The 27,662-nt window shown below is 48.1% G+C and overlaps 10 protein-coding genes across 10 annotated transcripts; 6 read left to right on the top strand and 4 right to left on the bottom strand.

Annotated features, from left to right (window-relative positions):
• Positions 1-221: 221 nt before the first annotated feature.
• On the top strand, positions 222-914 carry EDB93DRAFT_1088505 (uncharacterized protein; the record flags this gene model as incomplete). The annotated part of the gene is made up of 3 exons (XM_041446138.1): positions 222-502; positions 556-622; positions 690-914. The coding sequence occupies 3 exons, from the start codon at positions 222-224 to the stop codon at positions 912-914; spliced, it is 573 nt and encodes a 190-aa protein (XP_041305941.1).
• Positions 915-1,656: 742 nt separating this feature from the next.
• Positions 1,657-3,538, bottom strand: EDB93DRAFT_596335 (uncharacterized protein). Its single transcript, XM_041456802.1, has 5 exons — positions 3,359-3,538; positions 2,855-3,306; positions 2,564-2,801; positions 1,843-2,506; positions 1,657-1,788 (listed from the first exon to the last, which is right to left on the bottom strand). Exons 1-5 carry the CDS (start codon positions 3,434-3,436, stop codon positions 1,706-1,708), a joined length of 1,515 nt encoding a protein of 504 aa, XP_041305940.1. The 5' UTR covers positions 3,437-3,538; the 3' UTR covers positions 1,657-1,705.
• EDB93DRAFT_596357 (RTC4-like domain-containing protein) lies at positions 3,477-6,222 on the bottom strand. The gene is made up of 5 exons (XM_041456803.1): positions 5,569-6,222; positions 5,472-5,512; positions 4,925-5,411; positions 3,830-4,876; positions 3,477-3,765 (listed from the first exon to the last, which is right to left on the bottom strand). Exons 1-5 carry the CDS (start codon positions 5,751-5,753, stop codon positions 3,642-3,644), a joined length of 1,884 nt encoding a protein of 627 aa, XP_041305939.1. The 5' UTR covers positions 5,754-6,222; the 3' UTR covers positions 3,477-3,641.
• A 1,615-nt stretch (positions 6,223-7,837) lies between these two features.
• EDB93DRAFT_1156836 (major facilitator superfamily domain-containing protein) lies at positions 7,838-10,562 on the top strand. Its single transcript, XM_041449910.1, has 15 exons — positions 7,838-8,181; positions 8,236-8,335; positions 8,397-8,610; positions 8,662-8,772; positions 8,821-8,949; positions 9,003-9,187; positions 9,234-9,271; positions 9,341-9,384; positions 9,434-9,508; positions 9,563-9,616; positions 9,667-9,808; positions 9,857-9,915; positions 9,976-10,022; positions 10,075-10,193; positions 10,243-10,562. Exons 1-15 carry the CDS (start codon positions 7,903-7,905, stop codon positions 10,345-10,347), a joined length of 1,701 nt encoding a protein of 566 aa, XP_041305938.1. The 5' UTR covers positions 7,838-7,902; the 3' UTR covers positions 10,348-10,562.
• Positions 10,563-13,434: 2,872 nt separating this feature from the next.
• On the top strand, positions 13,435-16,533 carry EDB93DRAFT_1252120 (quinon protein alcohol dehydrogenase-like superfamily; the record flags this gene model as incomplete). The annotated part of the gene is made up of 10 exons (XM_041453250.1): positions 13,435-13,857; positions 13,928-14,305; positions 14,368-14,544; positions 14,603-14,758; positions 14,807-14,914; positions 14,965-15,108; positions 15,160-15,337; positions 15,382-15,584; positions 15,634-15,778; positions 15,827-16,533. The coding sequence occupies 10 exons, from the start codon at positions 13,435-13,437 to the stop codon at positions 16,531-16,533; spliced, it is 2,619 nt and encodes an 872-aa protein (XP_041305937.1).
• Positions 16,534-17,552: 1,019 nt separating this feature from the next.
• Positions 17,553-18,722, top strand: EDB93DRAFT_595830 (uncharacterized protein). The gene is made up of 2 exons (XM_041456801.1): positions 17,553-18,552; positions 18,600-18,722. Exon 1 carries the CDS (start codon positions 17,773-17,775, stop codon positions 18,403-18,405), a length of 633 nt encoding a protein of 210 aa, XP_041305936.1. The 5' UTR covers positions 17,553-17,772; the 3' UTR covers positions 18,406-18,552; positions 18,600-18,722.
• A 1,460-nt stretch (positions 18,723-20,182) lies between these two features.
• On the top strand, positions 20,183-23,052 carry EDB93DRAFT_1338320 (heterokaryon incompatibility protein-domain-containing protein; the record flags this gene model as incomplete). Its single annotated transcript, XM_041455386.1, has 8 exons — positions 20,183-20,350; positions 20,399-20,506; positions 20,568-20,702; positions 20,756-20,918; positions 20,974-21,170; positions 21,223-21,367; positions 21,417-21,437; positions 21,614-23,052. The coding sequence occupies 8 exons, from the start codon at positions 20,183-20,185 to the stop codon at positions 23,050-23,052; spliced, it is 2,376 nt and encodes a 791-aa protein (XP_041305935.1).
• Positions 23,053-23,103: 51 nt separating this feature from the next.
• Positions 23,104-24,626, bottom strand: EDB93DRAFT_1292347 (HD domain-containing protein; the record flags this gene model as incomplete). Its single annotated transcript, XM_041454576.1, has 9 exons — positions 23,104-23,655; positions 23,716-23,745; positions 23,802-23,844; positions 23,897-23,971; positions 24,029-24,087; positions 24,136-24,179; positions 24,236-24,307; positions 24,357-24,373; positions 24,522-24,626. The coding sequence occupies 9 exons, from the start codon at positions 24,624-24,626 to the stop codon at positions 23,525-23,527; spliced, it is 576 nt and encodes a 191-aa protein (XP_041305934.1). The 3' UTR covers positions 23,104-23,524.
• Positions 24,627-24,643: 17 nt separating this feature from the next.
• EDB93DRAFT_1156791 (uncharacterized protein) lies at positions 24,644-26,081 on the bottom strand. The gene is made up of 4 exons (XM_041449909.1): positions 25,775-26,081; positions 25,636-25,711; positions 25,270-25,586; positions 24,644-25,210 (listed from the first exon to the last, which is right to left on the bottom strand). Exons 1-4 carry the CDS (start codon positions 25,953-25,955, stop codon positions 24,756-24,758), a joined length of 1,029 nt encoding a protein of 342 aa, XP_041305933.1. The 5' UTR covers positions 25,956-26,081; the 3' UTR covers positions 24,644-24,755.
• Positions 26,082-26,181: 100 nt separating this feature from the next.
• Positions 26,182-27,570, top strand: EDB93DRAFT_1156789 (Alpha/Beta hydrolase protein). The gene is made up of 8 exons (XM_041449908.1): positions 26,182-26,390; positions 26,443-26,469; positions 26,524-26,645; positions 26,702-26,737; positions 26,787-26,840; positions 26,898-27,033; positions 27,085-27,176; positions 27,230-27,570. The coding sequence occupies exons 1-8, from the start codon at positions 26,363-26,365 to the stop codon at positions 27,482-27,484; spliced, it is 750 nt and encodes a 249-aa protein (XP_041305932.1). The 5' UTR covers positions 26,182-26,362; the 3' UTR covers positions 27,485-27,570.
• Positions 27,571-27,662: the final 92 nt, after the last annotated feature.

Genomic DNA, 27,662 nt, shown 5'->3' with positions numbered 1-27,662 from the left:
TATACGCTCGGCAGCGTTGCGGGCCTTTTAAAAATGTCACAGTTTGATAACTGAATCTAGCTAGGCTGAGCTCGTGAACTGAGCCCAAGAATTGAATAGCTATTAATAGTAGAGCTTATCAATTGGGGAACCTGGCAGGTGAGCCACTGCATCCACTTTACATAAATGTTATATTGCAGCGCCTGAAGCAATCAACAGTACGCAGGAGATACCCACCCACAATGATTCTGTTCACTCTTTCCACTGAACATGTTCGCAATACCGTCATCACCAATGATCAGGGACAAATAATTTACAAGACAGACACTCCATTCAAACTAGTTGGCGCCCGCACTACAACCATTCAGAAAATCAGGCCAAATAATGACCGGTATCATATGCATGACCAGTTCGATGTCTTGGGAGAGATCGAGTGGCACACATTTGTTTCCTCAAAGTTTCGTTCTCGTGGAATTGAAGTAGAGACGGAGGGGTTCATCCCCAAGAGAGGTCTATGGGGTCGGTGAGTACATGACATCCTTCTCGAAAGTCCGGGCCGTCATAAAATTTTGGCAGGAAGCGCGTCTTCACAGGCCCAGATGGACGTCCCTATCGCTGGGACCTCGAGTCCAAAATGGTAGTTGTGAGTACACTTCCATCTCGTTGATGCCGATGCTCTGCATCTCACATCATGATGACTCGGACTTTAGCTTTCACGGGACGATGCGACTCGAACAGAGGTCGCTCGCTTTCATAAAGCGACTCTCGGACTTACAGGAAAGAAACGTAAGGCCATGCTGGAAGTATCACCTGAAGTGGCTCATATGATGGATACTGTCATAATGACGTTCATCTATGTCGAGCAACTCAGGAAGGACAAAGAAGAAGCCTCAAGAAGAGTCGCAGCCTTGAATTGGCGCTATCAAATGGGATAGACAAGTTCAGGTACCGTGTCTGAAGGAAGATGACGAAATTGTGGTCAAATATGGGCAGTAGAGTTGTTTTCATCCGCGTATTCCGGAGGGTGTAGTGATATCTTATAGTCATCTAAATTAAACATCAATCATTCCTTTGGTCAGCAATGGTGAATTCGAGCGATTACCTCAAAATGTAACTATGGTCCTAAACATTGGTGCTTGGTCCAGGATATGCATGCCGGAGAGCAGAAGTGAATTGGTTTCCTGTCGCCATAAAACACAGACAAGGGCTCTTTGCAAACGGCATTTGCCATTTGCGACTTGATCACGGCAAATTTGTTCTCCTTAAAGTCAACGCAAATGTCCAACATAGGGTCAATGACCCCAAAGGACTAATCAATCGCTGAGCTGACCGCAAATGCGTGACGAGCAGTTCGTGGCTCCATTGAAAAACCATCTCCATCTGCCCTCTGTACGCAAACACCTCCATTGCAAACTTTATCATGAGGGCGTTCCTTGGAGAATGGCAGTCGGGGGTGGAGATGTTTGCCGCAGTTGAACCTTATCCTGTAGCTTTGACGCTGAGAAGTGATCCCAAGGTCCCCACGCAAAGTGACTAGCGTCTGAGTTTGGAACTGGCAGCATCATAGTGGAGTGCCAGGCACATTTATCTGATGTTCGTTTAGATTCTATGCCGGTCTACGAACGATGAGCTACAGAGATTGTGGGTACTCTTGGTAGAAGGGAACGCCAGGTCATCAGTATCACATGTCTACCCATGTGCAAATTGGAGAATAAGAGTAAGAAATTTACAATATAGTTATTGACCCTGTCCAAGATCCAACCGCCATTCTCCCCGTAGTGTCTGAGACAGCGCACACTGTGATATCGTCTTTCGACTCAATGTCAGTCCTCGGATGTACAAATTAGTCTCGTCAAGACCAACCTTGTAACGGTATATCATGAACCACTTGGCAGTCAATCAGCCTTGGCCTTTCTGAGTCGACGTTTGCCTGTAGTGAACCATTACTCCAGACCTGGGCTTCTCTTGATGCATTGCTAACATCTCGAGGATTTGTAAATGCCACGACGGTACGGATCATGCTGGTCCGCGACCTTGCTACCCAGATCCCACGTCTTCCGTAGTCTCCCAATGCACAAGCTGATACAAATGACCTCGTGTCATGTAGAGTTCCAAACGGAACTGGAGGTGTCAGTGATGGCGGCAGATCTTCAGGCAGTTGAGCGGCGATAAATTGTGGCGAAGCGATTGCCATGGGTCGGACACCCAAAGGCGAGACTGATAATGATGGCGAGGGACGCACTACCAACTCCACATAGAAAAGAAATATTCCATGAAATAGATCGTTTGCAAGGGCGGATAGCCCATAAGTTTGGGATTCATTGTTATCGACACACGTCGTTTTCGTGAGAGATACACGGCGATAGGTCATGGTGTGTGGGAATCTGAATGTGAGTTGGGGTAGAATATCAGAACGCTCTCCGACTCCAGAGGATATATGCGAGGGGAGAGGATATGCCTCGACAGTGTGCATCCTAAAAACTAGGATATACGGCCCACATATCCGCATAGCGGTGATACCATTCCACTACAATGAAAATTTCGATTTTCAACCGAATAGGTCATTCTATCCGACTAAACTCACTAAATCTCCAGGATCATTAGCACGAAGGGCTACTGTAGCCTGAGCTTTGGTTCTCCAGTTCACAACTTCGAAGGATAATGCAGTATTAGAAAGCAAAGCGAGCTCTAAGTCGGCATCAATCGCTCTGATGACTTGTGGTGGAAATATTGAAAATTCTCCTCGAGTGACCAGAAGTGGAGAAATTGATTCCGACGAACTACTGGTATTGAGAGAGATGGTTAAAATTCTCGCAGCAACGCTGGAAAATAACATTTATCGGGGCTAGAGACGTATAAAGAAATGGTAACTGACAGTTCAACATGCGTCAATGCAATAGCAAGTACAGAGCCAGCTGTGTTCAAGTGATATGCACAAGGATACCATGTTGAAGAAGCATAGGTGACGAAAATCTCTGCAGCAAAAGGTGCAAAAACATTGTTGATTTTCCACAGGTTGATTTTTCCCTCAGAGCCCAAGGACAGCAAATAGTGGTCGGAGACGAATGCTAGATATCGGATACGAGGGATCGAGTCTTCAATGTCATCTGAATCGCATCGTTCCTTGACAAGAAAAGTGTTCTTTCTCGGCAACAGCCACACCTGCTCGACGTGCATCGCGGTTTTAAGCAGGCGTTCCAACTGCAAAGCCGACAATGTTGCAATTTCTGACTCAGAAGGCGGCCGCGGAAGGATATGGGACATCCGATAAATTAAACAGAGCCATAAGCTGCGGCTACGGGTGAATTGAGACAAGGATGTGCACGTCTGTAATGCTTGGCTTTAGTTCAAGCCTGTACGCACAAAGAAAAGGGGGTGCCTTGCGCAAAGAAAGGACAGTCTCCACATCCAAGAAGCCGGCAATGTGAAGCTGAAGCTCGACAGGGATATTCTGCATCTCTGCTGGGAGCAAGTAGTACTGAACTGCCAAGAGTGGGAGTGGCTGTGCAACGTATTATGTATAAGTAATACTGTGATTGTCCGGCAGTAAGTAATTAGGTGAATCTGGTCCAATTGATTGCAATGCAATCGAACTTGTCAATGAAAATTAATGTTATGTAGCCTTGCAAAGAAGAGTCAGTGACAGTGCAATAATACTGTCGCTACCACGACGACGACGATGACGACGTTGAACTGAGTAACCAATCATAAGAGTCCATGTCATCTGACTCCTCAGCTTCGGAGGCGCCAGGCATGAGATTGTTACGCCAGTCGTCCGACGTGGCACTGCAGAAGAAAGTCAGCACATTGTTAAAACAAGGATGAGTGAAGGGGAAGGGAAATGGGGTACCTTGTTGTCGATGTTGATCTAGCAACTTGGAGAGGAAATTGAATTGGAGTTGTAGCTTTAGATAAAGTAGGGTGTAGGCGTAGTGCAGATGGAATTTTTGACCTATGTGGCCGCGGAGTAGATTCTTCATCAATCTCGGGAACAGGTTTCAAAGGCGTATCGCTGATGTCAACATCTGCGTCAAGATCGTTGCCTTTGAGATTCTGCGACCGCCTGGTGCGAGGTTTCGTTTTCGAAGACGATGCAGCATGAGAGTGTTGGCCAATGTCGTTGGCACTATGAGCTGCATGCTTGGTTGACCGTCTGACTCGCGGCTGTTCATATTCATCCATAATCTCTACGGTGCTGTCATCAGAAGCCTGCATGTTGGAAGAATGAGACTTGTCAGAAGGCATGTGGTATATCATCCTAGCGCCCGTTCTAGAACGCGTAGATCGCTGGCTCGTCGAACTATCCACGGACATGTCGTCGGTCCCAGAGTCCGTAGCTGTTCTTGACCCAGGCTTCACAGTGTTCCTCAACGGCCGGCGTTGGGTTGTTGACTCACTCGCTTCGCTGGCTTCGTGGGAGGAACACCGGGCAAGCTCCTTCGATTTCTTCCGTTGCTCTGCCCGCTGGAGAGCTTTCTCTTTCATCTCCATCTGCGTCGCGCATTTACGCTTCGCCCGCTCCTCTTTCCACAGTTGTTCCTCAAGCTTCTCTTCTTCCTCGAGCTCCAACCTCCTGGCTTTAGCACGTTCCATAACAATGCGATCCGCAACACCCCCATCGTCGTTATCATCATCACCAAGTGCAGCGCCCTTCCCAGAACCGGTATCGGGGAACATGGCAACGCCATACTGCGAGCTTTCACGGAGGGTCACAATCGCTTCGTCCCTACCGAGACAAAGATCTTGCATGATGAGCCCTACTGCAGCTTCGGGGATCAGTACGAGCTGAATGAACTCCGCAGGTGTGAGTGGGGCTATCGAAGAAGGTTCGAATGATGACAAGGGGAAGAGATTGTAGAGTGTTTGATGTATGATTAACAAGCCAAGTTCACCATAACTAGAACAGCATTTAGTAAACAGACTTACGAGAATCGAATGTACTCACTATCCAGGCTGAGTCTTTTCGAAATTGGCAAACTGGCCCTTCACACCAGTAACCGTTCGACTGCCTTGTTTCTTGATTTGTTTCTTGATTTCTCTCCAGAAGTCACTTCGTGCTCGGGGACCCCCGACGTCATCGTCCACAAATTCCTCATTCTCACTGTGGATGTCATAATCGTTAATTATAGCCTCAAGCGCACCCTTCATCCTTTCAACTCTCTTTGGTACCTTTTTGAAGTCGATACTTTGCGGCCATCCTTTCTCCATAGCCTCAGGCAAGGAGTGCGTTTCGAAGTGATGTCTCTGACAAGCTGCAATGTAAATTCCTAGAGGAGCCTTGAGCCCGCGAGAATTTCGAGGACGCGGGTCTGGGTATGACTTCCGCTTCGCAGCCGCCAAGAGATTATTCAATTGTGGAGTTGGATTGCGCGGCAGTGGTTCGTCACAGTACGGGCAAACTGTAGAAGGATCAACCACTCTGTCTAATTCAACTGCGCGTACAGGGTATTTAAGTATTAAATGAAGAATGTTGGATAAACAGAAGGACCTACAGGAGTCCTCATCCAAGTGTTCATCTTCTCCTAAGATCAGCCTTGTCGAGATTCGGCTATTGAGACAGGAGCAGCAGCGATCATGAACAGGATTCACCTTGAATTGTCTTCCTTATGCCTCTTAGCTTTTCGCCCGCGGTCATCATCGCTATTGTCCGAAGCTCGCTTGGACCTCATGCTCTGCGAAGACGACTGAGGGCGTGCAGTCTTAATTTTGCTTGATCCCACGGGGAAAGGGTCTAAGGGCAACATTGGTCCGTACAGTACCTCGATGTTCAACATCGTCTTTGTCCCGATGAGAGGCTAGCGCACGTCTCTTCCCCTTATCCCGTGAGGGTGGTTGTACTGGGGAAGCCAATGGGGAAGGCGTAGGGAAGTTTCCAATTGTCTCTGAGCGAGCGAGGCCAGGCTTGGGCTTGTGCAAAGATAATGGAAAGGGGCTAGGTCCCGTAGGTTCAAGGAGTTGCTGCCTCGGAAGATTTGACTTTTCCAGAGGACTCACAGGGAAAGGAGCAGTGTCTGTACGTGACACTACACTTGCCTTCTTCTTCGGCTGGCTCATGGGGAAAGGAGCATCAGGTTTGCATGACAGCGCATTTGTCTTCTCCTTCGGCTTGCATATAGGTATATTTGCAGTCCCCTTTTTTGCTGTTGAGGGCTCTTGAGCACTCTTCCAAGGAGAAGCGTCAGAAACGCGTGAGCTCCCACCATGTACGGAGGGATGACCACCCAAAGGGAATGGCCGAGGCTGCCCGCTAGCACGCGGAGTTGCTTCGTGACTCCGACCACGAACTATTGAGCCCTCAGTCTTCACAGCTCGCGGCTTAGGAACGCGCTTGGCAAGTTCCCTTTCTCTAGTCGAGGATAGATTGGCTGTATTTCTAGACACAGAATTCTTTCCGGGACCCGGATGTGCAAAGGTTGCATCCATATCTTTCTTCGGCTTGGTCGAAGAGGCTATATCGTCAGATATTGGTCTGAGCAGTTCTTGAGAATCATCTGCGTCGGGCAAAGATGATGATGGAGGGAAATCTGGAATACTCTCTTCCACCTGCGACTCCTTCTTAATCCTCGTGAATTTGGGGAGTTTTTCTTTCGGAGGGAAATCTGGGTGATACAGATGACCGTTTGGGGCAAAATTGGCTTTATGAGGTATAGACATTGTTGTCTTGCCGCGACGGACGACGCGTTCGAGTTTGTGTTTAGGTGACAAGTCCGAGTCTAAGCCCGACGGCTGAGCACCTTCAGATAATAACAGCTCGTCATCACTGTCACTAAGAGAGTCGTGTTCCATGATTTTTGTGATAGGACGTGACGTGGCAGGTTTGGCTTTGCTGCCGGTCGCCTTGCCTGGTTGGGAAACTTGGGATGGAGCAAACGAGGACCCGAAGTCTTCATGGCCTCGGCCCTTGCCTGACTGAACAGAGAATGGTCCAGGACGTTCTGGCATTCTATGAGTCTTTTCTGAGAAAATGTCAGTTTTCTTCCTTTGGAATGTTTTCTGAAGGCGCTCCATCCTAGGCTATCAGCCAGCCACTGCTGAGGTAATGTGGATGGTGACACGCTTCTATCACATATTAGCCGACGCGTTGTTTTGGTTAGTTGAATTCTAAAGCCTGTGCCAAACTTTACCAAATACAGCTGCCACATCTTAATTACCGTGAGGAGCCGTTTAGTCGCAACTCGCAAGGGCGCACGCCGCAAGGATCCAAGTGCGCCGGCCGTGTTCACATATTCTTTGAGCCAGAACAGCTTGCTTATAACATGATCCAGGATGGACGATGATTCTTGTTCATTCCATCAAGATTAGTCCTAGAGGCTGAGTTAATTGCTAGGTCGGAACTTGTGACTGACAATTTGTGTCTAAGCACCTCGGATAAATATTTGTTCTTCTCGGTAACTCACAAATGGACGGGTGCAACCAGGTGCGGCGTGGCCAACCGAAGGTTATTGCATTTCTCACTATGCGCTTTTCTCTGATGATCTGATCATGACTAGATGTGCTTCTGGCAGACTTTGCGTCGATTTTCAGCCAACAGGGGTGTGCGTGTCCGCGGACAACGAAGCCGAGTCCTCGTCTGACTCAGACCCAGACGGTCATTAAGTAGGCGATCTTTTGAAATGAGTCATCCTGCGAGCTCTTCAAACTCAGTGGCCTGTAACGCCGGGTTCGATTTGTCCCGCTAGATAGAGGTGGGTCACAGTTTAGCCCCAGATCTACAAACTTAGTTGTTCATTGACCAGAAATGGCTATCAGCAGACACCATGCTACCCCTATTCAAACTGGTATGCTTCTCAATGCTAGTGAGCTTTCCATCAATGATAGTGCTTGCACGGTGAACACAACCTCAAGCGTAAACTTGAAGGCAGGAGCCTCGCGGAATGTGACTCATCGGTATCCAGTCCAATCCTACTATAATAAGCCTGTTGGATGTGTTTTGAATACCAACCAGCTTTGTCTCGTCTCTTTGCACGAGTGTACATTCAACTCCTGATGAATCATCACGAAGGAGACCCAGCCTTTCGCGTACTATCAATTACATGCGAACGTCAAGTCCCAGAATCTGTCAATCTGCCTATTGCAGCACCAGTGCTACTAGTCCAGGAGGAAACATACATAGATGCCCCACTTCATACCGAGGAAAGGAACAAAGGGGCACTAAAAACTATATTCCATGCACCGACTGTGCTAGAAAATAGATCCTTCTATGTTAGTTTTTGCATAATTTCTCACTTTTGTAATGCGCTTACTGACAAGGACTAGATCGATTTTGAAGATGGAGATAGGCGGAATCCAGTCAACTTCTCTCCCGCAAGGAGGTGGGCAATGACAATAAATGCTTGTGCCTTTACGGGCGTTGTAGGTAAATCTACAAGTTGGTGGAAGCAAATAGCATTATGTTTATCGTCTCTTGCTTTTTCCAGCTGCCGCCGTGTCTTCATATAACATGGGTTTCTCGTCTATGACCAGAGACCTCGATTGTACATTATTCCAAGCAACTCTGGGATTTAGCATGTACATTTTAGGATTTGCACTCGTGCCTCTCGTCACTTCATCGTTTAGCGAGGAATTCGGCCGCCTTCCTTTTTACATCGTTTCGTCTTTCATGGTTGTACTGACTGAAGTGATGACAGCTTTGTGAGTGTATGTCTCACTGGAGTATCTCCAATTTTTATGAGGATTTTTCAGGGCACCGAATATACAAACCGTTATTGTAGCTCGTGCAATTGGAGGATGCTTTGGCTCGACTGCCACAACACTCGTTGCTGGGACTATCGCAGACATTTGGCTGCCTCATCAGTTAAGTTCATCGTCTTTCTGGGAAATCAAGATCTTATAATCCTGAAGACGGGGACTCCCAATGTCCTTCTATACCTTAGCGGCTCTTTCATCTGCTGGTTTAGGCCCGATGGTTGCAGGCTGGATCGAAGCTAATCCATCCCTGCAATGGCGGTGGATACAATGGATCCAAGCTATGTACGGTGTTAGTTGCTTTCATATTACTGTCGTTGTCCTAACTATTCTTATAGCGCTACCGGGGCGTGTTCTATCTCCATGCTTTTAGTTCTAAAAGAGACTCGCTCGACCGTCATTCTGGCTCATATGGCCCGTCGAGTTCGAAAGGATACTGGAGATGGCCGGTATCGTGCAAGATCAGAAGCAGACAAGCCCCCCCTTAGGTCAATGATCGTGACTTCATGCACTCGCCCATTAAGTCAGTGCATTCATCAGCACTGAACCATTTTCTGAAACACTCCCAGTTCTCTTAATCACTGAACCCATTGTTCAGGGCTTTAGTGTACGTCGTTTCTCACCGATCTTCACCGCAGACTCGACTCATGAGCCTTACAATGAATTCTATATCCAGCTCTGGATTGGTTTTATATGGGGAGTTCTCTACTTTTTACTTGAGTAAGTGTTTCATGAACTAGGCGAACCATTGAGAGTAAAATCGCCGCAGCTCAATATCGAGCGAATTCGAAAACATCTACGGATTTGGTGTCGGAGAGACTGGGAGCGTTTTTGTTACCATAACGTAAGGCTGATTTCTTAACGTAAGATACAGTGTCAGTGACTGTGAACGTCTTAGCATCGGAAGTGTTCTAGGTTACTTGGCTAATGTCTACGGGGAAGGACTATACAAGTCAGTAATCAACTCTCTGAAGAGGAAGCCTGGACTAATCATAAAATTAGAAAATATGTTCACCGCAAAGGCCAAGAAGCTCGTCTTTACATGGCTTGCGTAGCATCCGTAATCTTTCCCATTGGAATGTTCATCTTCGCGTGGACCGCCCGAGCAGATATCTTGTGGATAGTTCCCATGATCGGCCTTACGGTAGCATCTTTCATCGATCTTCCCTACCACCACTGATGAAGCTGCCAGCTTTTCACGACCTCCGCTTTTGTCATATATCAAGCCGTATTCATCTACTTGGCAGATTGGTGAGCGCTACGTCCACGTACCAGCATACTTTGTTCGCCTGTTGACGAGCAGCGAACTAGCTACGGACCCTACGCATCTTCGGCGCTGGCAGGTCAGAGCCTGTTTCGTGAGTCCTTCCCTGTTCCTGTATCAAGAATAGTATCCGACATGTTTCGCAGGAAACATACTTTCCACTGTCTTCCCGCTCCTCACGAGCCGAATGAACAACCACCTGACGTACAAATGGGCAGGTACTGTCTTTGCACTAATAGCGGCCATCATGATCCCCATACCATTTGTGGGTGATTCGAAGACTCTGTTGTATGCATTTGCTCACGATCATGCAGATTTTTTTCTTTTATGGGCCAAGAATACGAGAGTGCAGCCCCGTCTCCCAGAAGATTCAGAAGATCGATGCTGAACAAAATAATCCGGACTTGGAAAAGTCGTAAGACTATCTATCCGCTCGTTGCTTGTTGCTGAGTTATAGAGATGTGGCGGGAATCTCACCGCAGTTAATTATTACACGTTGATCGCATGAATGTAGCAATCAATTGGCAGTTACATACTCAATATGATTTGACATTATATTAGGTGGTACACTTGATTTATGTCTTCTACGCAATTATAATGTTGACCACTATTTACCGCATGCTCCAATCAAAAAGATACAAAGAAAAGGGACATCCTCCGTAGATTTGAAAACATACCTTGAATTGGTGAACTTTTGGCGACACCTGAACTAGGGTTAGGGGTACATGCATCTTTACCGAATCGCTTCGAATCACTGCAATGATGGCACAGCCCTGCCTCATCCAGTGCTAAACTCATTGTGACTTAAATGTCGCATCCTATTCAAAAGCGGTAGTCTGTCAAGATGATGGGCTGAAGGGATCGGACCACTGTCGTCACTACACCCCAAAGTCACCGTCTTCACAATCGCTGCGGCGTTCGCTGGTCTCACCTGGTTCGAGGGCCCTTTCCAGTTGGTAATAGGTATCGGAAGCCGACGTGATGAATGTCAATCGCCGGACGGAGGCAACGTTGGTGGTGAAATGTGACACTTTGTATGAGACCAGTGGCTGCCGTCAGCCACATTTAAAACTTGTTCTACTGCCAGCGTTGGACAGGCATTAGACCAGTAACTTTAACCCATAACGCTGGAATGTTCGCGTGTGCCAGCGAGTGTGACTAATGCTCAATGATGTACGCGAAGGAACATAAGCATTCTCGCCAACAGCTCTGATTAATGTACCCGCTAGCATGTAGTCTCCTCAAGATGAATCACATGAAGTCAAATTTGTCTAAGAACGTCTAATTTATCCAAGTCTATATGGGAGGGTTTTCCTGATGGTCGGCACCGCAGAGTCCTTCGTCCTCCCATAGCCAGAACTCTGAGTCATCCTATAGCCCCGTCACTGCTTCCTAATGCAACTACCCACACTGTGATATACTAGTACTACCCCTCGCTTTCCCCGGGACCGCAGCCCTTATCCTCCTCATGTGGTGCTGCACCTAAGCTGCGTGAACTGTGGTCCGCTCTCACGGCATGGTGCATCCACCCTGCTAGTACGCCCGGTGCCAAACATGCATTCCGCTGGCGGCCGCATCGGCGCAACCATCTGCCACTCGCACCGAGTACACGATGTGCGCCTCCTTGTTCCCCCTGAAACTTTGCTCTCACTCCTTTTGCCACTCAGCACTGTCTGCATATGTTTTCAACTTTATTTTCATATACACTCGCATTAGGAATCAGGAACGATGTCGATGACTTCCAGAAGATCATACACCCCCAGGATATCGTGGTACTGTATTCTCCTGTCAAGCACAAACAACCCAAGGTTAGACTCGTGGGCTCCCCAAGACTCGTCAATACAGTCTGATGGGTGTTAAGTATGAATGCAGTCTGCATAACGATAGCAGGACTGACAAGGGGTGCTCAGTAAGGTATCGATGTCACGCACCTCAGCGAGATCGGCCACAACTATAGGCTGCGGGGACAGAGCAAGCAACTGCGCAAATTATTCGATTCCATCGGCTTTCCAACTGGGAGCGAGATGTGATTTAGGCAATCTCGGCTGTTGAAAGAACGTACAGACATACCTGTCTGTTCTGTCAGGGCGTAGGCTTGTGTACATAACTGTCCATCGATCGTGCATGTTTTATCCTCAAATCAATGATGGGTAGACATGTATCGTCGTGGTCAACCAAGCATAGAGCAAGTTTGCTTTCCTCATATTCTAAGTCATTCTTGATCACCAAATCGTCAGATAGAAGTCAAGTCTGAGTTGCCTCAGCCTGCTGAGACACGAAGCGATATTAATCATCATACCCATCCTCGAAATCGGCCACACACCCATTCTACAGCGAGGCTTGCGTTCTTCGATGATTCTTTCACTACAAGGAGCCGGCGTTCATTGCAACCCGCCTTCCTCTAGGAATCAAATGTCATCTAAAACTCGGGTGACAAAAGGTAACACGATTCTGCAAGTATTTCACTGATCCGGGGTTCATGTAATGATGAAGTTCTTCTTTTTCTTGACTGCACAAACAGCGGTCCTTCAAAATCTCATCAGTTTCATTATGGAATTAAAGACAACACTTCATTTTGAGTGTATAGTGAATACACGGCATGTATTGCCTGTGGTAAAGTTTTAACCACTAAAGTCCAGTTCGGCAGCCGGCACTATATCACCCGAGAGACGTGATGCTGTTCTGGATGCGGCTGGTAATGGGGAGGAGAAGACAAGCAAAGTAAACCCATGTTCTCCACCATGTTGGAAGACGCACCCTTGAAATGTTTGAGCTATGGAGAACGTGATATAGGGATATTACTAGCAATGCCTTTATTTCCTCGTCAAAACCTATCGCGATCACAGCCGTACGAGTGACCTTGAAGTGATTCTTTAGCATCCGGATACCCAACGGCCAAAGCACAGGGCTACAAAGCAATAGTGCTAGAACAAAGTCGTGCTAGAAGAAAAGCACTCCTCCAAGACCGAGTTAGTGACGAATTTGAGGCGCCAGGATAGAGAACTTCGGCTGCATCCGGTGCACAAGCAGGTCTTGGGAGTTAGCGGGACGAAGGAGTGACATTGCAGTGAGCTATACGCATGCATTAGAAGGAGTGACATGGTGATGTGTTGGAGTAGCTGTTCGACAGAAAAACATGAACATTATGCAGGATAGATAGTTGGATTCAAGCACTGGGAAGCACCGACTGCTCGATTTACTGCGGCGGGACACGTTCTGGAAGCGTTGAAGACAAGAGTAGGATGTATGCATGGACTGCAAAGGTGTTGGAAGGGCATATTGTCGAGTACAGCGGGTATGACGATGCCTAAGGGTGCATTACGGGATGGTACTAAGCGTCCAAGGCGTCTATTGAAACGAGGCATGTTGACCCGATGAAGCACCACAAAACGCACAATACACGCACCTCTGCAGCTTAGAGAAAGTCACAATCCCTCCAAAGTACACCTCACCTGTGCTCAACACCATCAACCTCCAGTAAAATGTCGAACCTCATTCCAATCATCATGCCCCTGCGAGAGTTCAAAGGCCATGCAGGCGTAAATGCAGTCGCAGTTTTCCCCGATAAACGACGGATGGTTACGAGCTCGGTCGACAGGACCCTTCATCTATGGGACTTGAAGACAGGTGTTGTGTTGAAGAAGATGGAGGGGCATAGCAGTAAGGTGTGGGGATTGGCGGTATCACGAGATGGGCAATTGATAGCAAGCGGTGATGGTGGTGGAGAGCTCATCGTCTGGCACGGCGAGACTGGTGAATCCATCACCAAAATTCAAGGCCACCCCGATTGGATCTCCTCGTTGGATTTTTCTCCTGATGGAACAGTGCTGGTCATTGGTTCAGGTGACGGAGAAACGATAAACCTGTGGAACACCAAAACCTGGCGGCAGCAAGGAAATCCAATCAAGTGTGGTAGTGCTGTCTACTGCGTACGGTATTCTCCCTCTGGAAAACTTCTAGCTATCGCAACACACCACTTTGTCGCAATTTATAATTCAGGCACAAAGAAACGCGTCGCATCCTTCGAGGGTCACAGGAATCAACGACTCAGTCGTGTGGCCGCCCAACGACACACGCCTTCTCATATATGGTAATAATCCTGGTCCTACCATATGTGAATGGGATACAACAACCTGGAAGCAAATCGGTGATCCTTGGACGGGCCACTCTCATTCTATCAGTGCCATTGCCATTCACCCTGCTGGCACGTTAGTTGCATCTGCATCCTATGACAACCAAGTCCGTCTCTGGCGGCTCTCAGATAGACAAACCATTGCCATCTTCAAGCACAAATCCTCGACATCATGCGTCACTTTCTCCGTGGATGGCAAACATATCCTCAGCGGAGGTGAGGATAAGATGATATCAGAGTGGGCAGTACCCAATTCAAAGGCATGTTTCTGTCCTTGACTCATACCACAATTCGAGCATGTTTCCAGATACTAGCTACCACGACTGCTCATACTGCATGCATAAATGGAGACTTGTCTACCGCCGAAGATCTACTCACGCAAGATATCGACACCGATCCGAACAACTACACTGCCTACGCTCATCGCTCATTCGTTATGGCACGAAAACACGACTGGGACCACGCCCTTCGGGATGCAATCAAGGTGAGTCATATGCGCTGAGCATGGCCCCCTTACAAAGGCTAAATTGACAGTGATATAGTCCATCAGTATTCAGTCCTCATTGATAGGCTATATCTCCAAGGGCATTTCCCTCTGCGGAAAAGGCCGCATCCCTGACGCAAGGGCAGCATTTGATGTTGCATCAATGTACACGAACCAAGATCCACAAATACTCCATTTCCTGCTCTTGATCAAAGTATGTAGCAATTGTCTCGTATACTATCTACTTAATCGCATAATCCAGGTCATTGGCCTCTTCGATGCAGGTCAACATGACGAGGCAAACTTGCTCCTTAAAGAACTCACTACCAGTTGTCCAAATGCCGACATTCACGCATGTCACATCGTACAAGTAAGTTTCATGCAGTCACTCTGCTCCAATCTTTCCAACTCCCACATCAGGCATATCTACGTGTTCAACTCGGACTTAAAGCCTTGGATGGTGCATGTCACGAGGAAGCCGCTGACCATTTCACTGCTGCTCTCCACTCCAGTGCTTTATCATCGAAATCGGAAATTTATGAAATGTATCAGGATTTGGTGGTGGTACGTTGATACGTATCCGAAACAAATTTCTTAATCAAGTCCCTTTTTCAGATCTTCGGATGGGATCTCAAATCATTGTGGTTCACTGCACACCAGAAACGCTGTCAAGCACTTCTTGAGGCAGATAAACTTCAAGATGCCGTGAAATCATTCCGATACATGATGGACAATATTGACGGAACAGCGAAGGCCAGCTGCCTTGAATGGTCTAACGGCAAGTCTGGAGTTTGTAATGTCGCGCAGGCTACAACTCTCACTCCCATCTTCGCTCAGCTTTTACGAAAAAATGCAGCGTGCCCTTTCTTGCCAATGGAGATGCCGCCCTTGCTGCAAGCGATTTTGACAGGGCTATTGACTTCTACTCGGCAGCGATCGATCTAACTTCTCCGAATCTATCTTATGCTGTCTTTACAAATCGTAGTAAGGCAAAGTTGGGGAAAATGCTGTGGATGGGAGCACTTCTCGATGCGCAGAAGGTGCGATGGCATTTATCGTTTCTTCGCCTATGCTCACGGTGATACACAGGTCATTCAACTCAACCCATCGTCTCATATTGGATACAAGTTGAAGCATGCAGCATTTCATGGCGCACAACGCTATGATGAGGCTATTGCGGCCTTCCAAATTATGCTCTCAAAATTGAATAACGCTCCCGACACTGAGACACGAAGTAAGCCTCAATCCCTCATATGTTGACGCACTTTGACTGTGTCTGCAGATTTGCGCCAGCAGTATCTCTGTCCATCTGAAGTGGACCGTACTATTCGAAAGGTCATCGATGCTCGACTTGAGAATGCTCCGCTGCGTGTACTCGACACCACCACTGGTCTCTTATGTGATCGAGAGACGCAGATACGCACCTTCAAAACGAGCATAGAGTACAAGGAGCTTGTGTCATCAACAATAACGCATCGAATGAAGCCCATCAAAGAAGTGGTGGTGACGTACTTCCGATATGTCATGTTATCACACAGGCGGGAAGGGAAGGAGCCGCTACTACAGGATATCCAAGGCAAAGTCGTCTATAACTTGGATCCAGTTGGCGGCATCAAGTTGCAGTCCTTTTGCAAAACTGCTCGTGATTTGGGATATCGATGGGCGTGGTGCGATACATGTTGTATTGACAAGAGCAACGATGTCGAGCTCCAAGAATCGGTCAACTCCATGTTCGTCTGGTATCACCACTCTGCGCTGACGATTGTATACCTATCGGATGTTCCACCTACCTCAAAGCCTGGCGCACTGGCAAAGAGCGCTTGGAACACATGGGGATGGACGGTTCAAAGATTTGTCGCTCCCAATGTCGTTCTATTTTACCAGAAGGATTGGACTCCTTATCTCGGCGATCGCACTCCAAACCACAAGGATTCCGTCGCGATTATGCAGGAATTGGAATTCGCGATGGGCATGGAGAGACGAGTCTAGATTGACAAGCCGTCGTGTTCTTCCGTCCCGGGATAAGAGGTGCTTGAGAGAAATTTCAGTGGGTGTCGACACGTATAACCACATTACAGGACATTGCATGCTCATTATCTGGCATCTTTGGCGTCCGCCTACGTATTGATCACGGCGAGAAGAAGCAGAGCGCACTCGAGCGGCTTCTGCAGGAAATCATCGCTCAGTCGGACGATGTTACTGCCCCGGACTAGACTGGAGAATCGTTCAATAGTTGTCTTTCTGCCTATGTCATCTGATATTTAGCCCCGCCATACACCCTACCATCTTTGTCTGGAAGATGAGATTCAGACGGTGGTCTCTTCACTGCGAACAAATCCCGTAGCTGTGGGTTTGGCTGTGAGATCTCATAACCAGCTTGATCACACAAGCACTACTCATTTTGCGCACCACCGGTTGCATTTTCCTTGCATCATATTCCCTGTCACAGAAGCTATGTTTCTTGTCCGTTCATAGAGTCGCCATCTCTTAGGGCTGCATGACACTTCAGATGATACACGCAGTGCAGAACATTCCTCTGTACCCGAATTTTCGTCGCACGATTCACCTCGTGCACGAACTAAGCCGATTTTTTTGGATTCCCACTCGCAAGCATTGCGACTGATTGTTCGCTCGGGAAATTTGATGATTATACCAGGGACAAAATGCGAAGACGAAATTTCAAGTTTTGTGGACAGACTAAATGAATCGCCCGCCCATCGCCCACTCATCGCCCGCTATCCATCCTTCACTCCCCAACTAACTTTGGACTCGATATTACCTCTCCTAGTTGGCGGCGGCTGAGTGCCCCGCCCTTCTACGATCACGGATGTATAACCTTACATCCAGTCAAAATGACCCTTGGATTGAATTGAATCTTCGTAAAGGTTTGTCGTATTGTTCTACAGAGATTCGCACAACTACATAATGCATTGAGTCGTGCAGGATCATACCCCCTCCATATCCTTCAGAAATGCCAGTGGAAGCCGCTCACCCGACGAATCCATTTTCTTTTGACGATGACGACGAAGAAGGATGTCAGGAAATGCCAGTCGTCAAAGAGGATGACTTTGGAGGCGGCAATCTCATCGATTTCGACTAGGGGGTGTCAAATGGCGTTCCAAGACAGAACAGAACGAGAATGGATATACCAGACTGCAGGTCAACGAAGAAGATGAGGCGGATGAGGTTCACCTGCGTACACGTTATTTGTTTGACGAGGACAAGGTTATGACCCCCCTCAGCCACCAGCCAGAAATGGTACAGAAGTTCAAGACTTCTAATAGAAAGGAGCACAAAGCATCTTTTCAACATATGGAGCTGCGGGCGATGAAGTTCATGGGCCGCCTCTATTACAACATGGAACTTGAAACTACTTGCGCATCTTTACAGTCGAACAGGCATGATCATGTATGCTCAAACGCTATATCAGAGCAGAATATGATAGACAGCCTAGCTGTGCATGGTGTGCGAGCGATAGATCTTGTACCATTGCTAATGACAACTCATACCGTTGCCAACCCTGAAAACGACCCTGTTGAAGCACGGCGGCAGGTTGAAACCCGAGGATTCAAGGAAGATATGACAAGCAGGCGGAACTCCAAAGACAAACTTCGACCTTCCTGCCTGGTTTCGGACGGTCGCAGTCCTCCTCAGACACCAACATCTCCTTCCTCGACCACTCAGATGAGCTTTCAGACTACGGCCAAAGTCCTTGAGGGTACTGCTGTTGATTCTTCATCAATGGGAGTCACTACGACGCTCTCATCCGCTGAAAAAGATGTTACACTTGATATTCGGTGGACCGTTCTGGCCTGTTCCTTGTGTTTTGCTCGTAGATTTGACTGCGATCATCTGCGGTGATACATAATGGGGTGGGACTGAGCTGATAATCATACAAGCGCTCATGGTGTCAGCTGAGAGCTAGAACGACATATAAGTCGATATGAAATCACACCCCAGGCGCCTGAAGGGCTGTCCAAACTTCTTGAGATATTGTACGCAAGGAACGTCATTCATTCAGCGGAGATTCCATCAGAGAACTGATATGCGAACAGCCTTAAGTATCCTGTGCGGTATTGAAACGAGGCAGGTTGAGGCAGTGAAGCACCAAAACGCACAATTCACGGATCTCAGCGGCTTAGAGAAAGACAACAGTCAGATTCGAGCGCTGGAAGATACCAATTCCTCCATTGGATGCATTGGGATACATTCTGGAAGCTTTGGAGACAAGAGTGGGAGGTTTATATGTCCTCAAGCGCTGGGAGGGTATACCGAGGAGGACGGCGATGTGGGGGCCCGGGCGAGCAGCATCGTGCCTGAGCGTCTATCAAGGACATGCTGTATTGCTGTATAAAACGCACAATAAACGTACTCTGGAACTTAGAGAAGTACACCCACAATCCCTATAAAGTCCTCGACCGCACCTAACGCCATCAACCCTCAGTAAGATGTCGGAGCTCCTTCCCATCACTATACCCCTGCGACAATTCAAAGGCCATGAAGAGCGCGTCAAGGCAGTCGCAGTTTTCCCCGATAAACGACGGATGATTACCGGCTCATGGGACAAGATGCTTCGTCTGTGGGACTTGAAGACAGGTGAAATGTTGAAGAAGATGGAGGGCCATCGCTCTGAGGTGGCAGGATTAGCGGTATCACAAAATGGGCAATTGATAGCAAGCGGTGATTTCAACGGAGAGATCATCATCTGGCACGGTGAAACTGCCGAATTGCTCACCAAAATCAAAGCCCACACCAATTCTATCAACTCGCTGGACTTTTCTCCTGATGGGACAGTGCTAGCCACTGGTTCAAGGGATAAAACGACGAAGCTATGGAACACCAAAACCTGGCAGAAACAAGGAGATTCGATCAAGTGCAATGATGTGGTCTGTTCCTTACGGTATTCGCCGTCTGGAGGACTTCTTGCCATCGCAGCCCTGAATATCCAAATTTATAATCCAAGCACAAGAGAACGCGTCGCATCCTTCAAGGCTCACACACAAACCAACTTCTCACTCGCATGGACGCCTGATGGCACACGCCTTCTCATAGGCGGCAATTCGGACGATCCTACCATACGCGAATGGGATGCATTCACCTGGAAGCAGACAGGTGATCCTTGGTTCGGTCACACTAGCACAATCACAGCCATTGTCGTCAATCCTGCTGGCACACTCGTTGCCTCCGCATCTGATGACCGACATGTCCGTCTCTGGCGGCTCTCAGATCGACAATCCATTGCCACCTTCAAGCACATGTCCCCGACGGGATGTGTCACTTTTTCCATGGACGGCAACCACATCCTCAGCGGAGGAGGCGATAAGATGATCTCGGAGTGGGTGCCTCAGGGTATTCATCCAAAGGCATGTTTCGTCCTTGACTCATCTACCAAAAATTAAGCATGTTTGGTACAGATTCTAGTCATCACGACAGCCCGCATTGCATGCATAGGTGGGGACTTGTCTGCTGCCGAAAAACTGCTCACGCAAGATATCAACACCAATGCGAACAACCACACTGCCTACGCCCATCGCTCATTTGTTTTGGCCCGAAAACGTGACTGGGACCACGCCCTTCAAGATGCAATCAAGGCGAGTTATATGCACTGATCATGGTCCTCATACAGAAGGCTAAGGAGATGGCGGCACAGTCTATCGGCATTCAGCCCTCATCTATAGGCTATATCTCCAAGGGCATCGCCCTCTGCGGAATAGGCCACATCACCCGCGCGAGGGCAGCGTTTGACGTTGCATCCGTGTACACGGACCAAGGTTCAGAAACAATCCATTTCCTGCTCTTAATTAAGGTATGTTACAGTTGCCTCACACACACACTGCTTAATTCTGCGTTTCAGGCTATTGCGCTCTTCAATGCAGATCAACATGACGAGGCAAACCTGCTCCTAGAAGAACTCATTAACGGTTGTCCGAATACTGATACTCGAGCATGTCATATCGTTGAAGTAAGTATCATGCAGCCATGCTGTGCTATCGAAACTGATCTTTACAACCTTCCCATATTAGGCATATCTACGTGTTCAACTCGTAATAAATGCCTTGGATGGCGGACGTCACGACGAAGCTGCTGACTATTTCACTGCTGCTCTCAACTCCAGCCATATATCAGACATTCATGAAACTTACGAGGATTTGATCGTGGTGCGTTGAGATGGTACATACCTAATGTTTTTTATACTGAGTGTCTTGTCCAGCTCTTCGGCTGGAATTTCAAAACCCTGTGGCTCACTGCACACCAGAAACGGTGCCAGGCTTTCCTTTCCTCAGGCAAAATAGATGAAGCTCTTGAATCACACAAATCTATGATGAATACAGTCAACGAAACAACGGAGGCCGGCTGCCTCGACTGGTCCACCGGCAAGTCTTCAGTGATGTCACCTGCGGTTATAATCCTCACCCGCACTTCACTCAGCTTTAACCCAAGAATGCAGTGCCCTTTTTCTCACCAACGGGGATACTGCCCTCGCTGCAAGCGATTATGACAGGGCCATTGATTTATACACGGCGGCGATCGACCTAATTTCTCCATCTGATGCTGTCTTTGCAAATCGTAGTAAGGCAAAGTTGGGGAAAATGTTGTGGATGGAAGCACTTCTCGATGCCCAGAAGGTGCGATAACATTTGTTGTTTCCTCACCTATGCTCATTGTGGTGATATACAGGTCATTCAACTCAACCCTTCGTCTCATATTGGATACAAGTTGAAGCATGCGGCGCTTCATGGTGCCCAAAGCTATGATGAAGCGATACAAGCTTTCCGAGTCATGCTCTCGAAATTAGATGATGCTCCTGACACTGAGACACGAAGTAAGCCTCAGAGAATTCATCCGTCAACATGCTTTAACCGTTTCCGCAGAGTTGCGCCAACAGTATCTCAGTACGTCCGAGGTAGACCGTGCTATTAGAAAGGTGATCGACGCTCAACTTGACAACGCTCCGCTGCGTGTGCTCGACACCACCACCGGTCTCATGTGCGATCGAGAGACCAAATACGGATTTTCAAAACGAGCATAGAGTACAAAGAGCTTGTATCATCGACCATCATGCATCTAGACTCCCGAATGAAGCGCATCAGAGAAGTGGTGATTGCGTACTTCCGATATGCCATGCTATCGCATAGGTGGGAAGGGAAGGAGCCGCTGCTGCAGGATATACAGGGCAAGGTCGTCTATCAGTTGGATCCGGTTGGTACCATCACGAAGTTGCAGTCCTTCTGCAAAACTGCTCGTGATTTGGGGTATCGGTGGGCATGGAGTGATACATGCTGCATCGATAAGAGCAACAATGTTGAGCTTCAAGAATCGGTCAACTCCATGTTCGTCTGGTATCACCATTCCGCGCTCACGATCGTATACCTCTCGGATGTTCCACCTTCATCGGAGCCTGGCACGTTGGCAAAGAGCACTTGGAACACACGGGGATGGACAATCCAGGAATTCCTCGCTCCCAACGTCATTCTCTTCTATCAGAAGGATTGGACTCCTTATCTTGGCGATTGCACTCCCAACCACAAGGATTCCGTCGCAATCATGCAGGAGTTGAAGGACGCGACGGGCATAGATCGACAAGCGGTTGTGGCCTTCCGTCCTGGGATGAAAAACGCCCGAGAAAAACTTCAGTGGGCGTCGACACGTCATACCACATTGCAAGAAGACATCGCGTACTCGTTATCTGGCGTCTTTGGCGTCCGCCTGCGTGTTGATTATGGCGAGAGAAAACAATACGCACTCGGGCGGCTCCTGGAGGAAATCATAGCTCAGTCGGGCGACATTACTGCCCTGGACTGGATCGGAAAGTCATCAGAATTCAATAGCTGTCTACCAGCTGACATCACTTCGTACAAAACTCCACTATTCCAACTGCCACCTCCATCCGAAGATGAGATTCAATCGTCGGTCTCCTCGCTGCGAGGTGTTGTGGCTCTACAGTCGGCTTCGGAATTATATCAGACACTTGACTACCTGAGCGCTCCCCGCTTTGGGCACCGCCGGTTGCATCTGCCCTGCATTGTATTCCCGGTCACAGAAGCCAAGCGGAGGCCACAAGGTCACGACCAGGATACATATACGTATGAACTCAAGTCAGATGGACTTCACAACCTGGAGATCACCACGGAAGACAAGTTCACCTCGTTCTCACCCGCAAGACCTCTGCCCTCCTGGCAGACGATCTTGCTCGTTCGTCCATGGAATCGTGAGCTCCTGGGGCTGCATGAAGCTGCAGATGATACGCAGAGTGACAATTGGTCCGTGCTCGAATCTCCATCGTACCCTTCGCACGCTGCACAATCTGAGCCGATTTATTCGGATTCTCACTTGCGACAATTGCAAATGATTGTTCGCCTTGGACAGCCTTTTCATGCATTTTTGCTAGCACGGCAGCGCGACGGAGAATTCAAGAGGATTGCATCAGATCTTGATATCATTGCACAGGTTAAAGACATGGCTTCTATCAACTACTTGATGGACATCAGGACACTAGAAGTACTGTAGTTATATGGGTCCTTTCAAAGATATTCACCTGTTCTAGTTTTCCAAATCTACACGCAATTACGGTTGATGAGATCGAGCATGGGCGATAAATATGAATTTACACTCATACATGTAACCAAACGCGTTTTTGTACCTCGCCCACGCAACAGTTTTGCTTCAAATTTTTACGGTGTTCCAACGTCGTCGTACGGATACTAAATGTTTTGCTCGAAACTTTGGCTACAGTCATCTGCGGTGATACATAATGGGGTGGGACTGAGCTGATAATGTCAGAGCTATCCAAGTCGATATGAAATGACATAAACACCCCAGGCACCTGAAGGGAATGCTGCCGTCTAAACTTCCATCTCAAGATATTGTACGCAAGGAATGTCAGTCATTCACAGATTCATTGCACAATGCAGTCGCAGGTGCTTCGCGAAGGACGGAATCAAAGAAATAAACACGATGCGATCATATCAACCATTTCCAGCTAGCGCGACCGCGAACGAGTCTGTGCCAAATCCTCGCCCCACTGCTTGACCTCCGGATGACGCAAATGAGGCAAGCTGGAATCGAAAAATGGCTGAAGATCCCGTGCATGGGCCACTTCGTATTCGCGTGCTAATATGCACGCACATGAATATAACACGGACACAACCTGATGGTAATGCGGCTACATACCTTGCAAAGCCATCTCCAATCTATCAAGATCTACAGACAAGTCATGTATAAATCAAAGCACAGCACTGGGAATAATAAATACAGACCTTTGACGAACTTTGCTTCGTCCGTTTCTCCCTCCTCATATTCCTGCGCAAAGCGTGTCATCTGAGTTCATCCACGTCGAGCGATGCAGTCTTACGTTCCAAAGAGCTTCAATCCGTAGTGCTGCTGGGGAACCATGGAGCATGTCATGCACGAAATTACGCATCGCTGACTATACGGTAACAGAGTCAGATGCGACTCGGGATGTTGTGAGGTATGGATGACTAACCGCTTCTAAGCGCTGTTTTTCCTGTTTCGAAATACCTTCTCGAGGCGTGATATCGCCCACTGCCATGACATCAGTTCTGATCTTTGCAACATGACATAAGGATTTACCTTGCGCTTCAGCAAGATCGTGTACGATGGCCATCATAACGCATCTTCAAACGTCACCATAAACGTTTCATTTCACAACTCAACGATGGAAGCAACGCACTTGGAAACATCGAGGGTGCCGTCAGACGTACACATAGCGAGGATAGCCATGCGGTACATGTGGTCTGATATACTGTTGAGAGTGAGTCATGCCATGCCAAGGGAGGGTATGCATCACGAACCTCTCTGCATTTGGGATCTGGAAAATCGGATAATGTGAGTGATTCAGAGGTATCTTTGGAGGGTAGGAATATGTTCCTTGTTATCGATCCATCCTGTGCGCTTTTGAGTCTACTCGAAAGTGGATGAGTGCAGGGATTGCGCATCGAAGTGATTTGGATCTTTACCTTTAATCTTTCTAGCACGTGGAAGAATGCCAGCCTGTCGATGGACGCATCACCGGTTGATACATACAACGGCTGAAACACGCGTTTAGCAGGAGACTGGTCCATGTGCACAAAGTAAAACACTACAACCCAGAACGGCCCGCTTACGGGTAAACGGGTAGCTGAATTGATCTCCGACTTCCGACTTCCGATGATAAGATATTATACAATTTCAAAATCAAAAAGAACATGCGCCTACGAAACCTTGCCAGAAGACACGGCTGCTGCTCTACGTCGTTTGCTACCCCTCCGAATTTCCATCAAATCCGCCTCTATATCTGCTTCTTTGCTGGGACCTAGCATTGCTATGCTCTTGCCTAGGCCACCGACGCCGACCATGCTCGAGTGAAGCCCTGCACCTTTGGTACGACGCCTGGAGCCACCAGTGCCGGAGTTACCACCGGCACCCGAAGACGGATTAGTGAGGGTGACGGCTGTGAGAGGAAAAGGGAAAGGAGAAGGTAGCTCGTCGACGGAGAGGGAGTGGGGGTTGGTAAAGGGGCCAGTCGTAATGGGTGTATTGCTTCCAAGCGAACCATTGACGAGGTTCTCTCCTCGAAGTGCGAGGGGTGTTGGAGGAGGAGAAGTGCCAACTTTGTTTCGCAGTTTCCGAGTGATATGGGACCGAGACTGAGCATCTAGCGTTGCGTCTGATTGATGTGGTGAATGAAAATTAGAGGTTATTGAGATAAAGGAGAGAGCGACATGCCGTTTACGGTTCCCTCGCCTTCTTTTTCCTCTCTTGCACGCCGTCTGCGCTCTTCTATGCCTTCTAGGAGCCTTTCTCGTATACGATCACGGCCCTTGCGCCATTCTTCCTCGACTCTTTCACGTTCCTCTTCGTAGGCGGTCTGTATTGATTCCAAGGAATGCTTTTCTTCAAACGCGAGCTGGGCGAGTAAGGCGGAGCGCTCAAGAGAAGTGGGATACAAGCGAAGGTTATACAGAGGATGAGTTTCTGGACGTGATGCGAGCTGCATTGCGGAGCTGTGGAGTGCAGATATATTTTCAGTGAAGTGTCGTCCTCTAACACGAAGTTGAGCGGAGATGAGAAAAGTGATTGAGAGGGACATACTCGTCTCTGCGGTCCAACATCTCTTTTCCTACTTTGCCTGATATATCCTTTCTCTTTTTCTCTCGTTTTGGATCGTCTTTGTTCGCATGCGGGTTAGTACGTATATTACTTGAGAAGGGTAGGAGAAATAAAGACATACCCTGCACGCGTGATGGACCTGCAGTTGGATGAGAGTTATGATAATAAGGATTAGGACCCTGAGGGGGCTGCATATTCGAATAAGAAATTGTCATGGACATGTTGTCTGGCTGAATAACGTCTGTGCGCGCCTTGTGGGTTGATGCATATGGCAGAGCAAACATTCCTGGTTGTGGAGGCATCGTACCCGGATAGATTTTTGGAAGTGTTTGATGTTCAGCGTAAAGCGAGAATCGGAGCGAGCTGGACGAACTTTGTTCGAATGTGCGGGCCAGAAGCTTCTCAGGCCGGGAGGAGGTTTAGTTTTGGGTTCGCTTCTATAAAAAGAAATTCATTGCAACCGATCAAATTATAAAAGTCACGTGGCCGAGTCATGCACTTACAGGCCAAATCCTTGCACTGTATATGGTCTTGGACTTCCCACTGTGTCACACCAGCTTACTTGGACATTAGCAATCTTGGATTACATCGGACTCCGTACAAGCCGTTGGTGTTGCGTATATGAATATGTCAGCCAATAAACATCAGCTTGACAAGCCTTATATAAGTCAATATCTGGACGTCTCTGCCCTGATCCCCAACTTGAAACATGAGTTTATGCAAACACTGCATCCAAGGTGCGTTTATAACTATTCGACAATCGTGATAATACTCATTTATCACCAACAGGCGTTCGCCACGAGGGTGAGCCTCTGGGTAAGATCTTTTTCAATTCGTCATGTCCCACTTTCTCATCAATCTCGTCACAAGGCAAACTTGAGACCATCGCCGATGTCGCTTGCTACGTCGCTACCCCTACTGTTGACTATCCCAAGGATAAAGTCATCCTTTTCCTACCCGATGTTTTCGGTATCGAGCTCATCAATAACAAGGTATGTCATTCGTATGCCATTACTCTTACTTGGACTGATAAGGGATCCCACACCAGCTTCTTGCAGACGACTTTGCCAAAAACGGCTACAAGGTTTGTATCCAAGCTTATGTACAGACACAGAACTGACGGCATCATATAGGTCGTTGCGATCGACTACCTGAATGGCGGTTATATTCCTGCTGATGCCATGAACGTTAGTTCTGCCTGATTCTCGTTGCATCGCAAGCCCTGATCTAGTGCCCATTCACAGTCTCCCACGTTTGATTTCATGGGATGGCTCTCCAAGCACGGCGCCGAACAGACACGCCCACCCCTCGATAAGGTCATCGCCGCACTCAAAGCGGAAGGCATCACCAAGTTTGGCGCAACTGGCTATTGCTTCGGCGGTTTGTTTATCCACTCGGTCGTTTCTTCCTCCACCTGACGATGCATGTCAGGTCGTTACACTTTTGACCTTGCATTTGAAAACATCATCCAGTGCGCCGTAGTCTCCCACCCCTCTCTCTTGAAGGTTCCCGAAGACCTCGAGGTAACACATACTGTCATGCATGATGCTTTCCCCTCTGAACTCGTTATTTTCAGACGTTCTTTTCCAAATCAAAGGCTCCTCTCCTGATCAACTCCTGCGAAGTCGATCAGATGTTCCCTGTCGAAGCTCAAGCAAAGGCCGATGAAATCTTTGGGAATGGGAAGTTCGCCCCAGGGTACAAGCGCGAGTATTTCCCTGGTTGCACGCATGGGTTTTCTGTACGTGGGGATATGAGCAACCCGCTGATTAAAGCTGGGAAAGAGGGAGCGTTCAAGGCTGCCGTGGAATTCTTCCTGGAGCACCTATAGTCTGAGACTCTTACGTGTGTGGTATAATTGAATCCAAATTCAAATTTAATGTATAATCTCAAATACAAAACTAAGACTGGTCACGTCGCTGGTTGTGTGATCGTGCCAGCAACACTGCAGCGTATGCATGATCGCATGCCGATCTCGGAGTTTCAAATTTCATCGGCAGGGACTGCCA

The sequence above is a fragment of the Suillus bovinus genome (assembly GCF_016758785.1).
Source record: "Suillus bovinus strain UH-Sbo-P2 chromosome Unknown EDB93scaffold_43, whole genome shotgun sequence".
In the NCBI taxonomy this organism is placed as follows: domain Eukaryota; kingdom Fungi; phylum Basidiomycota; class Agaricomycetes; order Boletales; family Suillaceae; genus Suillus; species Suillus bovinus.
This window is presented reverse-complemented; position numbering and strand designations above follow the sequence as displayed.